Source organism: Protopterus annectens, chromosome 2.part0 (genome assembly GCF_019279795.1).
Source record: "Protopterus annectens isolate FY-2018-M chromosome 2.part0, PAN1.0, whole genome shotgun sequence".
Lineage (NCBI taxonomy): Eukaryota > Metazoa > Chordata > Ceratodontiformes > Protopteridae > Protopterus > Protopterus annectens.
Genome location: NC_056728.1, coordinates 67,759,193 through 67,774,620, shown reverse-complemented (window position 1 = coordinate 67,774,620; position 15,428 = coordinate 67,759,193). Strand labels below are relative to the sequence as shown.

Here is a 15,428-nt window from a genome sequence, read left to right as displayed (position 1 = left end):
GGAGGGCTCCTAACATTTGGGGCAAGAAAAACCGATGTAATGGCGTCAGCTGCCTGTTTTTATACCCCTGACAATCTGACGTCAGTCCTGAAGCGACAGCAACCGACGCAGAAATACCAAGTCTCTGGTATTCGAGCTGACTGAGGGCTACCTGCAGGCAGATAACCCAAGTGTGATGACTGCAACAGTGAATACACTCAAACATCTTCATATGTGGTAAGTATACAAAACTGTACTTTTCTGAGTTGTATACAGGCTCTGGAAATTATGAACATACACTGCAATTATAAGTGTAAATTCTAAGCAGTGTTAAAATGCCCCATAAGTTAATGTTACAGCATTTCTGAAATAAGTTCTGATGTAGTTGGTTCAGTGGTGGTACATTTCTGAAACAATTTAAAGGTAAGGCTACACAGAATTATTATGCATCTGCGTTTTGTGGATTGTAAATGATCTGTGCATTGGCAAAGAGGAACCCACATGAATGGGAGCGAAGCTTTGCTTTGAAAAAAAAAATTGAATTGTTGATGGCTTTGTAATGTGCCGAGTGAAGTCTTACCAGACTGAGAGTCAAAGTATGGTGAACTGCAGCAGTGGAATAAATACTCTCATCTGAGCCAGGCTGTGCTTGCTTTTTTCAGTTGTCTTGCATGTCAAAGTCACTGTCTGCTAATAATTTCCAGAGAGCGTTATATAGCTTCTGAATGTACTCTTTTGGTGGGAAACTCATAGAAACTGTGTATATAAAGGCTTGCTTGTTAAGAATTAAAAACTGTGCAGTATATTGTATAGCACCGAACAAATGTTGGAGCTGTAAACAGTACTGAATTTTATTAACTGCTGTCTTTGACAGTGTCTAATTTTGGGAATGTGGCTTTAGTCAAAAGTTACATTTATTACATGGGTGTAGAACAAGTTGTTGAAAGTAGTTATGTTTGTTAAATTGTATATTATTTGACTGTCGAGTTCTCAAAAGATGGAATATGGGTTTTGTCAGGTAAATGTGCATTTCTGTTGGTATTGCTGAAACTTGGATATGTCAAATGTTTTGCCATTAGCAGCAGTCTGTGTCCAAATGACTGCTGGTGAAATTTGGGGTGCGGCTAGGTTAGGAAATATGAATCTGTGCTAGGGTTTGCAGGTTGCAGTTAGAGTAAGGTCTAGGTTACAGTATAGATGGCAGAAGTGTGTGTACTTGTATGGTGTGAGTCTATGAACTGTCTGGTGTGTTATGGGAAGGAATTTGCTAAGGTAAGGTATCAGGTTATGGGCAGGGTAAGATTAGCATGCATTAAGGTGGTGTGGGGTGTGGTCTCAGTGTGATAGTGGGATTTTATTGTACTGTGTTTTGAGTCTTTATTTCAAGTATCTGTTAGAAGAGGTACTAATACTCTGAGACCTGCTCATAATTTTGTCATCTCTTAACTTTGAGTTGAAGGTAGACCCTAGGGTGTACTCTGCTTGTTTTTCTGAGTAAAGAGCGAGTCTGCTTTTCTATGTAATGTCAATGCAGTGTGTTTTTGTTTAGGTGGATCATGGAGCTGCAGTCAAAGAGTACAGCAGATCTTCAGCAGACCAGGAAGAACCTTTGCCACATGAACTTCGACCCCTACCTGTGCTAGTCATGACTATGAATTATCTGGTAACGAAAGTCATGAACAATGGTGTTGCGAACTTAAGAGAATGGTATGACTTTTTGTGGAACAGGACAAGAGGGATCCGAAAGGTAAGGTAACAGTCACACAGAGAAGAAATTTCATTCTTTGATCCTTGTGTAATTATCCCTTTTTCATGATGTAATGGAGCAGAGAAATTAACATTTAAAACCTCCTCCTCAAGCCACTGTGGTTGGTCTAAAGATAAATCAGTTTATGGTATTTTGTACAGTCGGTAGTGACACTCATCAGGTTGCAGTGCTGTTGCCTCAGTAGGCTGCTTGCTTGTTGATGCTAGTTTGATAATGTTTTTCTAGCGTTCCCACATTAGGTACTTGCAACAAAATTGTTGTACTTATAATGCAGCATTTGGGTGAAGCTGGGGGTGGAGAAGGAATTGTGAATACTTGGGTGTCATTGTCAACTATGATAGCCCAATTTTTATAGCACTGATATTTTTTGTTGTGATATTTTGGCCCTTCAGCTCACATTTATTAAAACCTCATCTCTCCTCCACTTGCCAATTTTTCTTAACTTTGCAACCATCTATGGACACTGAATGTGGGAGGATTTTGGGGGTGTGATTTATTTTCTTGCTGGCTAAGAGTCGGGACGTGTATTCTTCTACTGCACATATTCCCTCCCCCTTATTCACAGTGCAGTGCTTGCTTTTCTAGGTTATCATACAAGACCATGCTTCCATGCACCTCTGTTATGCTAAGCTAGAGAGCAAGACTTTCCTTGACAAAAATAAAACATGCAGAAAGCATAATGGTCTGTACGGTCTGTAAAAAAGTTTGAAAAATGTGCACTGATCAGTCATTGGAAAAAGCTAATTTTAAGTGGCTTGATTCCTTGCAATGAGATGCTGAGACTGTTCACATCCTCTAATCACCTTCAGAAAGATAGAGATAAATCCAATAAGGATGAAATCTGAAAAATAGGGACTTTTAAAAAAAAGGAAAGAGCATTTTAGCTCAAAAGAATTCTCTTTTACCCATCTTCTCAGTAAGCTTTCTCATAGGAAGGGCAGGGAGCATTCCATTTGTTCTCGTGTTTCAGATATGTTGTAAATAGGCTTTGTGATGAACAGTTATATTATAAATAACACTATGAGTGTAACAGTTGTATTAAACAGACTTTACTGTTTAATTAAATGAATATTCCATGTTTATTAATTTACTCATTCTTGGCCTGGTAGTGACACTGGTGTCAGGCTTAGTTCAGGTGTTGCAAACGTTGCTGCAGAGCCTGCCTCCAAATCCTCCCCCGTGAAGTTACTGATGCAGATCCATGCTGTTTACAGATGTCCTTCAAGAATGCAACTGCAGTCATAACATATGGGTTGTCCTGCCTCAGGCAGCCCTCGGTCGGCCCAATTCCAAAGTCTGGGTCCGGCGTCGGCTGGTGTCGCCTCCTCTCCGACGTCACAACGGCTGGAGTATAAAGGCATTGGCCGACGCCATCTTCTTCAGTCTTTCTTGCCGCACGGTGCCCGAAGCAGAAGCAGTTCGCAAGTGCCGGTCGGTCAGCTCCTGTGTTTTCAGTACCGAAGTCATCTAAAAGCTAAGTACCCCGTTGGGGAACATTTTTTCTTGCCTCAGCCGATGTCAGAACAAATTGAGAAAGTTAATAATTGTTTGTCTTGTGGTAAACAAATACCTCATAAGGACTTCCATTCTTACTGTCTTCCTTGCCTGGGCCCAGACCACGACGTCTCGGCCTGTGCTTGCTTTAATAAGCGCACTCTCAGGCGCCGAGCAGAATTTGCTGAAGACTTTTTTGGCGAATCCTTCGCATATACCATGCCGTCGGATCAACCGACAGCTCAATCTTCCAAAAAACGGAAGGACCGGGACCGGCATCCTCGGCCCGCGTCCTCTACCGATACTACTCCTAGACCCTCCGCTAGTGCTTCGGTCCCTGCGGAAGCGGTAATTCAGCCGCTCCAGGCCGACGACACAGCGTTAACTAGTCCTTCGGTCCCGGAGACCTCTCTGGTGCCGGTTGTTGATTTTCCTCCGGATACCGAAGTTCTTGATTTACCCGACACCATTCCGGTGGACAAGGTTACTCCTGCACGTGGGGCTGCTAGGCCTCCTGTATCTATGTCCATCAAGGCCTTTGCATGTGCTAAGGCCGCCAGCCAGGCCAAGGCCCATCCTAAACCTGCTGTCCAGGCCCCCTCTTCTGATAAACAGATTATGTCTCTTGCTGCAGACCTTATTTCCCTTATCAGGGTGTCTCAGCCTCACCCAGACAGAGGTTCTCAGCCTCCTGCAGAGAAAAGGCCTAGAACTGAGCAGACTGGAAACCTCTCTTCAGATGAGGCCTCTGGGGATTCTGAGCATTCAGATATTCAAGAAGAATCCTTCCAGGCCTATGAGGACTCTGATGCTGAGGAATCAATTCCCTCTGCCTCTCCTCCAGAGGATTTCTCTTTTGGTGAAGTCCTGCACTCAATGAGGGAACATTTCCAGTGGCAGGGTCAGGAATTCTCTGATTCCAGGAAAAGGCTCCGTACCTTCCTAAAACTTCCCCAGCACAGACCTTTAGCTATTCCTCCTGTGATGGATGTTTTGGATGATGTTTTCTCCGATTCCAGTGCTAACCCTGACTCTCTCCCCCCTGCTCCTGTCAAGCCAGACAGATATTACAGAGGCCCTGACACTCACAAACATCTCTTTAAGGCCCACACCGTGGATTTAGAAACTATTTCACAGGGTCCCAAGGGAGTGGCTACCTCCACTGCCAAGAATCCTTTGCCAGCGGATAGGAAAGCCAGGTCTATGGAGAGATGGGGTAAAAAAGTTTATACCTCTACCACCCTAGCCATGAGGTCTCTTAACTGCCTTTTTCATATGTGTCAGTACCAGGATTTTTTACTGGATGATTTACAGAAAAAGTTAGCCTCTCCTGAGCCTATTGACAGAAAGGCATTGCAGGATCACATACTTAACACTCAGCAGGTTAACAATCATTTTCTTCAGTGTGGTTATGATGCATTGGAAGCTTCATGTAGGGCAGCTATGACTGGGGCTGTGATACGTAGACATGCTTGGTTAAAAGATCAGCCACTGCCAGACCATGTCAAAGTAAAGTTACTTGATGCACCTCTGGAAAAACAGAAGCTTTTTGGCGCTAATGCACAAGATGTGTTTAAGTCCATTGAGGAAAAAGCTAAGTCAGTACAGACAGTCAAGGATTTCCTCCAGGTTCAGCCACCCAGATTCAGTAGAAACTGGCCTTCAAAGAATTGGTCCTTCCCAGACTCGGACAAGTTTCAAAGGGGAAAGAACAGGCGTGACCGAGGCCAATACCGAGGCTCCTACAGGGGACGCCAATGGCAACCTACAAATCAAAGAAGTGCTGCAGCCAGTCCAGCTGCACCACAAGGACAATCACAATGACTTGACTTTCATACCGCCTACAAGGGCTCAGAGAGAAGCACCCTTGGGCGGAAAATTATCCTTATTCTCAAAGAACTGGAATATCTTAACCAAGGACAGTTGGATTCTGGATTTAATAGACAAGGGTTACAGATTCCACTTCCATACTTTACCTACAAGACAAGGCATGCCAAACCTGCCACACCATCAAAGGGCAGAGGCACTCATTCAAGTTTCAAAGCTATTAAGTATAAAAGCAATAGAAAAGGTACCTCCCCAGGAACAAGGCCAGGGATTCTATTCAAGACTGTTCCTTGTTCCAAGAAAGGAAAACAAATGGAGGCCTATACTGGACTTGTCTACTCTAAATACCTTTCTCATTGTGCCAAAGTTCAGAATGCTGAAGTTACAGCAACTCCTTCCCATGCTGGGCAAGGGGTCTTGGCTGGTCACTCTGGACCTCAAGGAGGCATACCTGCATGTCCCAATCAGACAAAGCTGCAGAAGATACCTCGGATTTCTTGCAGGGACAGAGCACTATCAATTCTCAGCATTGCCGTTTGGCTTATCTACTACACCCAGAGTGTTCACGAAATGCCTGGCATCAGTAGTGGCACACTGCAGACTCCAGGGAATTCAAATATACCCCTACCTGGACGACTGCCTCATACAAGCAGACAACAGACAAACCTTAATAAAAAACTTGGACTATGTCATGCAATTACTACAGGCCTTGGGATACACAGTCAACGTTCAGAAATCAAGGCTACTGCCATCCCAACAGATTATTTTCCTAGGAGCCAAACTGGACACGCAAACACAAATGGCCTACCTCACAGAGGAAAAACAACAGCAGTTACCAGAATACTTCAAAGGCCTAGCACAGCTCTCCTAGCTGACTGCAAGGAAACTCCTGCAGGCCCTGGGGTTCATGGCATCATGCATTCTTCTGATACCTTTGGCAAGACTTCATATGAGAAAGCTGCAATGGTATTTGAAAAGCTTATGGTCCCAACACAGCCAAAGCCTAGAGGACGTAATCCCACTTATTCCATGCCTGCAAAAGGAATTCTTGTGGTGGGCTCAAGCAAGTCAATTAAACAAAGGCATGTCTTTCAACAGACCTCAGGCAGGTCAAATAATTACAACAGACGCCTCAGATCATGGATGGGGGGCGCACATGGAGGGCAGATGCGTTCAAGGTCAATGGACACCAAAGGAAAGACATCTGCGCATAAACCAAAAAGAGATGCTGGCAGTGATACATGCAATCGAGAGTTTCAAAAATCACTGCAGCAAGGACATTTACTAATAAGGACAGACAACACCACTGTCATGTGGTATATAAACAAGCAGGGAGGGACTCATTCATACCCCCTCTGCAGACTAACAATGATTCTTTGGGAAAAAGCACTGAGTCTGAAGATACACCTGCAATCCCAGTTTGTGCCAGGCAAGAACAATGTACTGGCGGACAAGCTGAGCAGAAATTTCTTGGATCCACACGAATGGATGCTGCATCCCCACATTTTCTCACAAATAACAAAGACATGGCGAAGACCGGACATAGATCTATTTGCGTCTCACACGAATCATCACCTGGAAAAGTTCTGTACCAGGACCCACCATGCACTAGCCTGGACAACGGATGCTCTCTTCTTCAGCTGGAATTCCCTAAAAATTTATGCATTTCCTCCTCTGCCACTGTTGACCAAGGTGTTCCTGAAGATCAAAGCAGAACAACCAACAGGCATTTTGATAGCTCCAGACTGGCCAAAGCAACACTGGTACCCATTGCTGTTGAGCATAACTCGGACCAAACCATGGCCTCTGCCCCTATGGCCCCTGCTCCTAACACAACACAACTACAGGACTGTTCACCAAAACCTGAAAACATTACATCTGACAGCCTGGAGGTTACTTTAACTCCTTCCGCTTCCAATCTTTCCAAGGCAGTTCAGGACATCTTATTGGAAGCACGCAGACCATCCACCAGAAAAGCCTATTCAGCCAAGTGGAAGAGATTCAGCATCTGGGCTGCCAACAGGGGTCAGGATACAACAGTACTGAGTATACCTCAGATATTGGAATACTTGGCAGAAATGTTTCATTCTGGACTCTCATATTCTTCCATAAAGATTCATGCCTCAGCAATCTCAGCAAGATACAATTGTGATCCACCAGTGTTCTCACATCCTTTGCCAAGACAGTTCCTGAGAGGGATAAAGAATATCAAGCCTCCCAGAAAACAACCAGTACCTGCATGGGACCTCAATTTTGTACTGGAAAAATTATCTCTGCCTCCCTTTGAGCCAGCAGCAACCTCGGAGATGTAATTTCTATCATGGAAAACGTTTTTTCTATTGGCAGTCACATCAGCAAGAAGAGTCTCGGAGATACAGGCACTCATGGCAGTACCTCCTTTCCTCATTTTCCATCAGGACAGAGTCTCTCTAAGAACAAATCCTTCTTTCATGCCAAAGGTGATTTCCAGGGTGTCTCTAAATCAAGCTATTCACCTTCCTACCTTCTTCCCCAATCCTCAAAATAGAGGGGAAAGACTGCTGCATACCTTGGACATACACAGGCAACTACGCTACTACTTGGACAGAACTAAGGCCACCAGAAAGTCTGACCAGCTGTTTGTAGCCTATGCTGCTGGAATACAAGGAAAAGCAATCTCCAAGCAAACAATTTCAAAATGGATTGGACACTGTATCAGATTCTGCTATTCTTTCCATGGAAAAAGTGTGCCAGCCAATATTAGGCCACATTCCACCAGAGCTATAGCCACATCCACAGCTTTCCTAAGAGGAGTGGCTACAAAGGACATTCTAGAGGCTGCTACATGGAGCTCCGTGCATACATTTACCAAACACTACAACCTGCCTTTATACTCCAGATCCCGAGCAGGCTTTGCTTCGGCAGTCCTGCAGGGCATTTTAGCTACACCATCTTTTTCTTAGCTCCATCCACCCCCAGCTTGGCTATGGTATTCAACCCATATGTTATGACTGCAGTTGCATTCTTGAAGGACATAGTACAGTTTTGTACCTACCATAAATGTAGATGTCCGATAGATATGCAACTGCAGTCGGATTTTCCCTCCCGCCTTCCCCTCTTTTCCTTCATTTGGGTCCATTCCCCCTGTTCCTTTAGCTGGGGTATCTCCTATGGTGTATCTGTTTATTACTGTTGTGCATGTCTGGAATTGTTTATCCATTCACCAAATTTAGCCTTCCTAGGAGGGCACCTGGCATCTGGGGCAAGAAACACTGAAGAAGATGGCGTCGGCCGATGCCTTTATACTCCAGCCGTTGTGACGTCGGAGAGGAGGCGACACCAGCCGACACCGGACCCAGACTTTGGAATTCGGCCGACCGAGGGCTGCCTGAGGCAGGACAACCCATATGTTATGACTGCAGTTGCATATCTATCGGACATCTACATTTATGGTAGGTACAAAACTGTACTTTTCTTGTACTGTGCTAAAGTATTCACTGTCATATGCCTTATAATTGAACAAAGGCAACATTAAAGCAGGAACCAAATAGGTGCCACTTTGTGCTTAGCTTGGATATGAACTGCTGAAATGTCAAGTTCATTCCATCATTGAGACTTTTGGTTTTATACAGTCACAGTCTTTAAAACTTAGATTCTAAAGGATATGTTGCTAAGGTCTTGTCTTTTAGCAGCATTGGGTGTTGAATTTTGTTAGTATTCTTAACTATGTGATGTTGCTGTTTGCATTTATTCTTCAACAGTTTGGTTCGGATCTGATCCTCTGATCTGAAACTCTCTTTCTAGATCATGGAACACTTGAAATGTCAAGCTCCTCCCTTTACCCGTAATGTCCCAACCACCTAGCATACAGATCTCATTTGCTGCCATTGAGATCAGACATAGTTTGCAAGTTCTTGAGCTTTGGGTATAACTTTCTTTTAGTTCTCCCTGGTCAGTAAGTTTAACTTCATCTATTTAACATTGATTTTTTATGTAGTACTACTCTTTCCTCCCTTTAGCCCGTATATATATATATATATATATATATATATATATATATATAATATTTTCCTCCTACTCTTGAGTACTAATAATGATATTGCTGGTAGTCTTTTCCCCGTTTTCTAGTACTTTTATAGTACTACTTATTTTACCATTGTTGGTAATTCTTTGTTGTACTTTCTTTTTTTTTACTTTACTTAGAAAAGATTTTTTTTTAATTTTCTGATTTCTGTTTGGCTTACTTCACCAGTTCAGCATGTCAAATAAGCTTTCCACTTTAAGAAATGTGTGGCATGTGGGTATAAAATCACCAGTTCGGATGTCCACACAGTGTGTATACTGTCCAGGCCGTAAACACTTAGACGTAGAGTGTGAGATATGCAAAGGGTTCAACTCCCATGCCATTATGGACAGGAAGAACCGATTGATTCTTAGGGACTTACTTTCCTCTAAACATTTCTCTATGGCTGCTGGGGCTGAAACCCCCAAGAGACAAGTTAAGGGCAACTGTGGCCAAAGAGTCTAGTTAGAGATCCCTGGATTATCCTTCTGCTTCAACTTCAGCTCCATCTTCAGAGCGTCTGAGCAAACTTGCAAGAATGTCTGATCCAATTGTGTTGGATCCAAAGTTACGATCCAAAAGATCTCGTGGTTCCATTCTCCACCTTCAATCCAAAACCAGTCACATCCAGGCTCCCTTCACATTTTCTTGAACAGTCTGCCAGACATCATTTGAGGCTTTCTTTTACTACTTCCTCTCTCCAGTCTTCCAGGAGCTTATCTGAGGCAGATGTGGAAAGGATGATGAAGTTTCTCAGGGTGCAGATTCAAATGAGAGTCCTTTTGGCTCCAACCCCATTGGATCTGGATACCCTCCATAGAGCCACACCACCTGTCATAGCTCCTTCTTCAGTTTGTGCTTTAGTTTTGGAGTGGTTGGATCTGAAAGCCTTGGATTCATCTTCCTCTGATTTATGATTTTGGCTTCTTCGACTCCAGTGGTTTCTTTGAGCTGTCTGGCCCCAAAGTAGCTCAGAGCTGGACAGCTCTCAAAACTGTAGCGACAGCTCCAAGGTGTTGGATTCAACTTCAGAGTTGGTGGAGCCGTCTCTTCCCCTCGGAGCATTGGTGTTGGATAGCCCAGCTCCCACTCTTTCCTCTGGTGGTTTGCCTGTGGGAATGCAGGAGGTGATGATCTGCAAGCCTGCTTTAATGGATCCATCAGTTTCTTCTTCTCCTAGGCACTTCACTTTCAAGGTGGTGGAGAGAGTATTCTGTATACCTAGAGTTCAGATAATTATGTAAACTTTGGTTCAGACTTCCTTGTCTTATTCAGTTTTGCTTCCAGAGCCTCGTTCATCCATTCCTCTGGGACAGCCAGCCCAAACCAGTCTCCAGACCACCCAGCAGGTTATGTCTTCTACTACCTCCCTGGAGCATCCCACTGAGGAGGTCACTCAGAAGAGAAGGTGCAAAAGAAGGCACTTACTCTGTCCACAAGAGTTGGTCACTGAAGACACCGATTTTGGTGAGGGGGAAGGGTCCCCCAGATCACCGCCCTATGATGTCTCATTTGGAGACATCTTAGAGCTCCTTAAACATAGGGATAATTGGTCCCCCGATAACCCTTCCCAAGAGGAATCCGTGTTTCTAGAGGCCTTTGGGTCTGGCATGTCCGTCTCCTGGGTGAGTCCACACCCACCCAGTGAGCCCATAGATTTAGTCGCTTAATGGGTGTGGAAGGAACTAGACACTGTTGAGCCTTACCCAAAAAGAACAGACAAGATCCTTGCATCACCTAAAGACTGACCACAGTGGAGTAAAGGAGTACCTGTTGATGCAGAAGAACAACAAGCAAAGGAATGAAAAACTGGAATAACCCTTTATTAATTGAGTTGAGCACTTTCATCCCTTAAATCTTACAGGGACTTCTTCAGAACTGACAAAGTCCAACAACACTACACTTATATAAAAACAGTTTTTCATTCCTTTGCTTGTTGTTCTGAGTTTACAAATTTAAGTGGTTTTGTGTTCTTTAGTTGAGTACCTGTTGATGCCATGGTTGTAGCAGCGGCCACTAGAAAGGGTCTGGCAGAACAGAGTATGTTAAGTTGTCTATCTCGCCTTCATTCTTGCTGGTTGGGTTTGGAGCCGATCCTTCGGCCTTGACTCTGCCATCTTCAAAAGCTCGAGAGCTGCTTACTGGCTCGAGCCCCCCTATATCCCATGATGCCTGGCGCTAGATACCCAGATCTCATTTGCCGCTTCTGCTGCGAGGATGTTCTACTGGCTCAGGTCGTATAAAGTTTGTTATTATTACTGTATTTTTCTTAAAAAAAACTGTAATTTTTTGTCTAGAAGTAGTTGCTAGTTTAGATTTTTGTATTGTAGCTAGTTCTTCTCTAGATCCGTTAACTTTCCCAAGAAACTCGTTTAAGTTAGAGAGTTTCCCTTCCCCTCCCCTCCCTTTCCTTACTTCAGAAAGGTTCCATTAAGTTAGAGGATAACCTTTTCTTTCTATCTCCTTCCAAAAAAAAAAAAGAATTCTTTATTATCACTGTTAGTGTTTAGTGTTGGTTGTGTGAACTGTAGTGTGTGAATATTAGTGGTTAGTCACTTTAATTTTTCTGTGTGTGTTTTTGCTTGTCCTTGGTTTCTGTAAGATGTCCAAGGATCCTAAACCGTCCGGATTCAAGAAGTGTAACTCATGCTGTCAGAAGATGTCTCTGTGACAGATGGTTACACTTCTTGTGTTTATTGTCTGGGCGCTGTGCACCAGCAGGACTCTTGATCCATCTGTCATGCCTTCAGTCCAAGAGTCCTGCAGGAGCGCAAAAATAAATTGATTCTGAGGGGTCTGCTTAAACCCTAAGATTCACCGTCGAAGTCTCAGCCGGTGAAATCTTCCAGGCCACCTAAACTGTTGGCTCCCAGTTCGGAGCCATCGTTGGGTGAAGCCACACAATCCATTTTGGCTCCAGCTGGAACCGATATCCCTCCCTCCCAGTCGGCTCCGACACGGTCTTCGGAGCTGACTGAGAGTCGAAAGAGGCCTAGGTCTCCTCCTTTGGAGTCGATATGTTCGGCTCCAAAGTAGCCCCTGCTCCAATCAGAGCGTAGCCACCGATCATCCCACTCTTCTCGGTCCTCTAGGCTTTCGGGCCATGATTTGGAAAGAGTGGTCAGTAGGCTCTTGAAGTCGCAGGCCCTTGCCAAAATGTTGTCCAGCCCTCATCATCACGAGTCGGCTCCGTCCACAGCTATTGATATTCCTCCTCCGACTCCTCCTTTGAGATCGGAGCCGGAGTTTGTTGGGGTTCGAGTCGTGGAACCATTGGCACCGATACCCTCCCTTTTGGTTCCTTCGTCGGCTCCGATCCCTTCCATGGTACCTTCCCTGGAGGGATCTGGGAGCTGAGGCTTCCTCCTCGGCTCCGAGGGGGTGAGTGGCATCGGACCCTTGTCCGACCCCGCTCTCCCTCTCGGTGCTTCGGCACAGGTGAGCTCGGCTCCCACATCTGCCTTGGAGCCGTCTCCCTCGGTGCGGGGAGGGCTTTTGGTTTCGTCGGAGCCTGAGCCTTGTCTGCGTCCGGGTAGGGACGCCTTTGAGGTGATGAGGAGTGTGCTGGCCCCTGAGTCAATCCCATGATCGACCCCATCGGCTCCTCCCCCTAAGGTGCCTGCATCAGCCTCTGCCCCTCTTCCAGACCCCAAGCATGGGGATCCAGCGCTCCAGGGCACCCCTCTGGGTGTATCCTCCTCTTCCGAGGCCTCCCCTGATCTTTCAGAGGAGCCACCTCGCAAGAGAAAATGCAAGAGGAAGAATGTCGATTCCCCCGAGTCTATCACATCGGATGCCGACTTAGAGAAGTCGGAAGGGTCCCCAAGATCCCCCTCTGAAGATGTCTCCTTCTAAAACATCCTTGAGATGCTCAGGCAGAGAGGAAACTGGACTACCCTAAGCCCTTCCGAGGATGAGTCGGTATTCCTGGATGCGTTTGGATCCCGACCTTCCACCTCCGGGGTGTCTCCACCTTTCGACCCACTGATGTCTGTGGTGTCTCGAAAGGCATGGACGGCTCCAGACACAGTAGAACCAACCCCTAGAAGACCTGCAAAGTTCATTACTGTCCCGCAGGGCAAACAGTTCTTGACCAAAGGTGTCCCCGTTAATGCCATGGTGGTAGCAGCGGCCACTAAGAAGGAGTTGGCTGAAGCTGAAACTTCTTCATCTGTCCATCCCCCAATAAGGAGTCTAGGACGATGGACAGATATGGTAAGCGGATGTTCTCTTCAGCGACCTTTTCCATGTGGTCCCTGAATTACCTGTGCCACTTTACCCGTCTTCAGAGGGATCTCCTAAAAGAGTTTGGAGATGCTCTCCAAGATCCATCAGCTGAGGGGGGCCCAGGCTAAGGCAGCCTCCCAGCTAGCGACTCTTAACTCTGTGGTAAACTCCTCTATGCGGCTCATTTCATATGCAGCTGATGGTGCGAGTAGAGCCGCAGGCACAGGCATGGCCCTAAGGAGGCACGCTTGGATGCGGCTATGTAACTTTGCAGAACCTTTCAGTGAGTCTTTCACCAGCACCCCCTTTGACTGTTCCTCACTCTTTGGATGACAGGTGAAAGATACACTTACCAGGTGTGAGCAGGAAGGCAAGACTCTCTCTGCTGTAGGAGTCTGTTTTTCCACTCCCTCCAGACCATATCCTAAGGGTCAGAAGAGTGGGAAGATGTGGTTCCGGAAATCCCAGGGAGCCTTGCTGGACACGCGTGGTGAGTTTCCCTCCAGGGGCAGGGGAAGGAACAATAACAGACGCCGCCCTCATGGCAGAGGGGGTCCGCAAAACCAGGGTAGTAGAGAATCCTTCTCTGACAAGCCTTTCCAGCATCCCTAAAGGGTTGCCCGGCTGCTCACCTCTGGAGGCAGTCAGTGGAAGACTATCACTGTACCCAGGAGCCTGGCGAGACATAACATAAGACAAATGGGTACAGTCCGTCATATCAGGAGGCTACAGAATTCCCTTCGTTTGCACCCCCTTAAAGTCATACAAGTCCCTTCCAGATGTTCCACCCAATCTAAGGGACCAAGCAGTACAAGAAGTCTTAAAACTGCTAAGAAAAAGGGCCATCCAGCAAGTCCCAGCAGACCAACAAGGATCCGGAATTTACTCAAGGTTCTTTTTGGTACCAAAAAAGACCGGGGACTGGAGACCCATTTTGGATCTCAGCAGACTAAAGAAGTCTGTACAAAGAACAAAATTCTGGATGATCACACTTCATTCCATTTTACCCTTTCTGGGTCAGGACAATTGGATGTGCTCCATAGATCTTCAGGATGCATACTACCACATAAAGATGGACAGACGCTTCCGAAGATTCCTCCGCTTCTGACTGGGAGCCAGCCATTATCAGTTCAGAGCTCTGCCCTTTGGTCTCACCACAGCCCCCAGGGTGTTTACCAAATGTATGACAGTAGTGACCGCTCACCTGAGACGGCAAGGATTCCAGGTGTTTCCATATCTCGACGACTGGCTCCTCACTGCTACCACCAGACATCACCTTCTGCGAGCCAGAGACTGCATCATAAGTTTATAGGTTCATAGGTTTATACTAGGCTATCTGCCCGAGGGCATTTACAAGCCTAGCCCATCGTTTTGTGGCTTACGCCACCCCTTTAGTATGGGGAACTATACCCATTATTTTGCTGTGCCTCTGTCGAGCAGTGACACTGAGGTAATCCCTGGGGTATATCTGCGATCTCCCATCCATTGGTCAAGATTTCTCTTGAACAAGGCCAGCGAGGTGCTCTGCCTCACATATACCGGGATTTTGTTCCACAGCATAGGGAGTCTTTGGGTGATGAATCTATCCCTCCAGCACGTCCTATTAATAGCCGTGTCGAGGTTTAAGTCTCCCGCCCTTGTGGCTCTGATGGATCTAGATTTTTGAGGTGAAGCATATTCATCAAATCTGGGTTTGACATGGCCTTGTATGTTAGGCAAAGGTCACCTCTGAGCAGCGGTGGACTGAATAGAGCTGGAGTTCTTTCAGTCGGGCAGCATAGGACAGATTTTGAGACCCTTTATCCTTTTGGTGAGGAACTTTTGTGGCCTCTCCAGCTGCTGCAAGTGTCGGGTCAGATACATTCGAATGGGGCATTGTACTCAATCATTGGTCTGATGAGTGATGAGTAGAGGAGACAATGACCTCCCTTGATCTAGATGAGAATCCCTTCATGATAAGGTGGGCAATGTAGAAGGTCTTCCTAACTACTTTAGCTACATGGGTGTCGAATGACAGACTACTATCAACCTGGGTCCCCAGGTCCCTGATAACTTCTTCTGTGCTCAGTGGATTGCCACCTATTTGGTAGC

The 15,428-nt window shown here is 45.8% G+C and overlaps 1 protein-coding gene across 1 annotated transcript in view; it reads left to right on the top strand.

Moving 5' to 3' along the window:
- Positions 1-15,428, top strand: part of LOC122792701 (germinal-center associated nuclear protein-like) — a 1,487,771-nt gene that overhangs the window by 412,851 nt on the left and 1,059,492 nt on the right. The window contains exon 8 of the mRNA XM_044060286.1: positions 1,529-1,726. Coding sequence (XP_043916221.1) covers positions 1,529-1,726 — 198 coding nt within the window. The remainder of the gene's footprint in view (positions 1-1,528; positions 1,727-15,428) is intronic.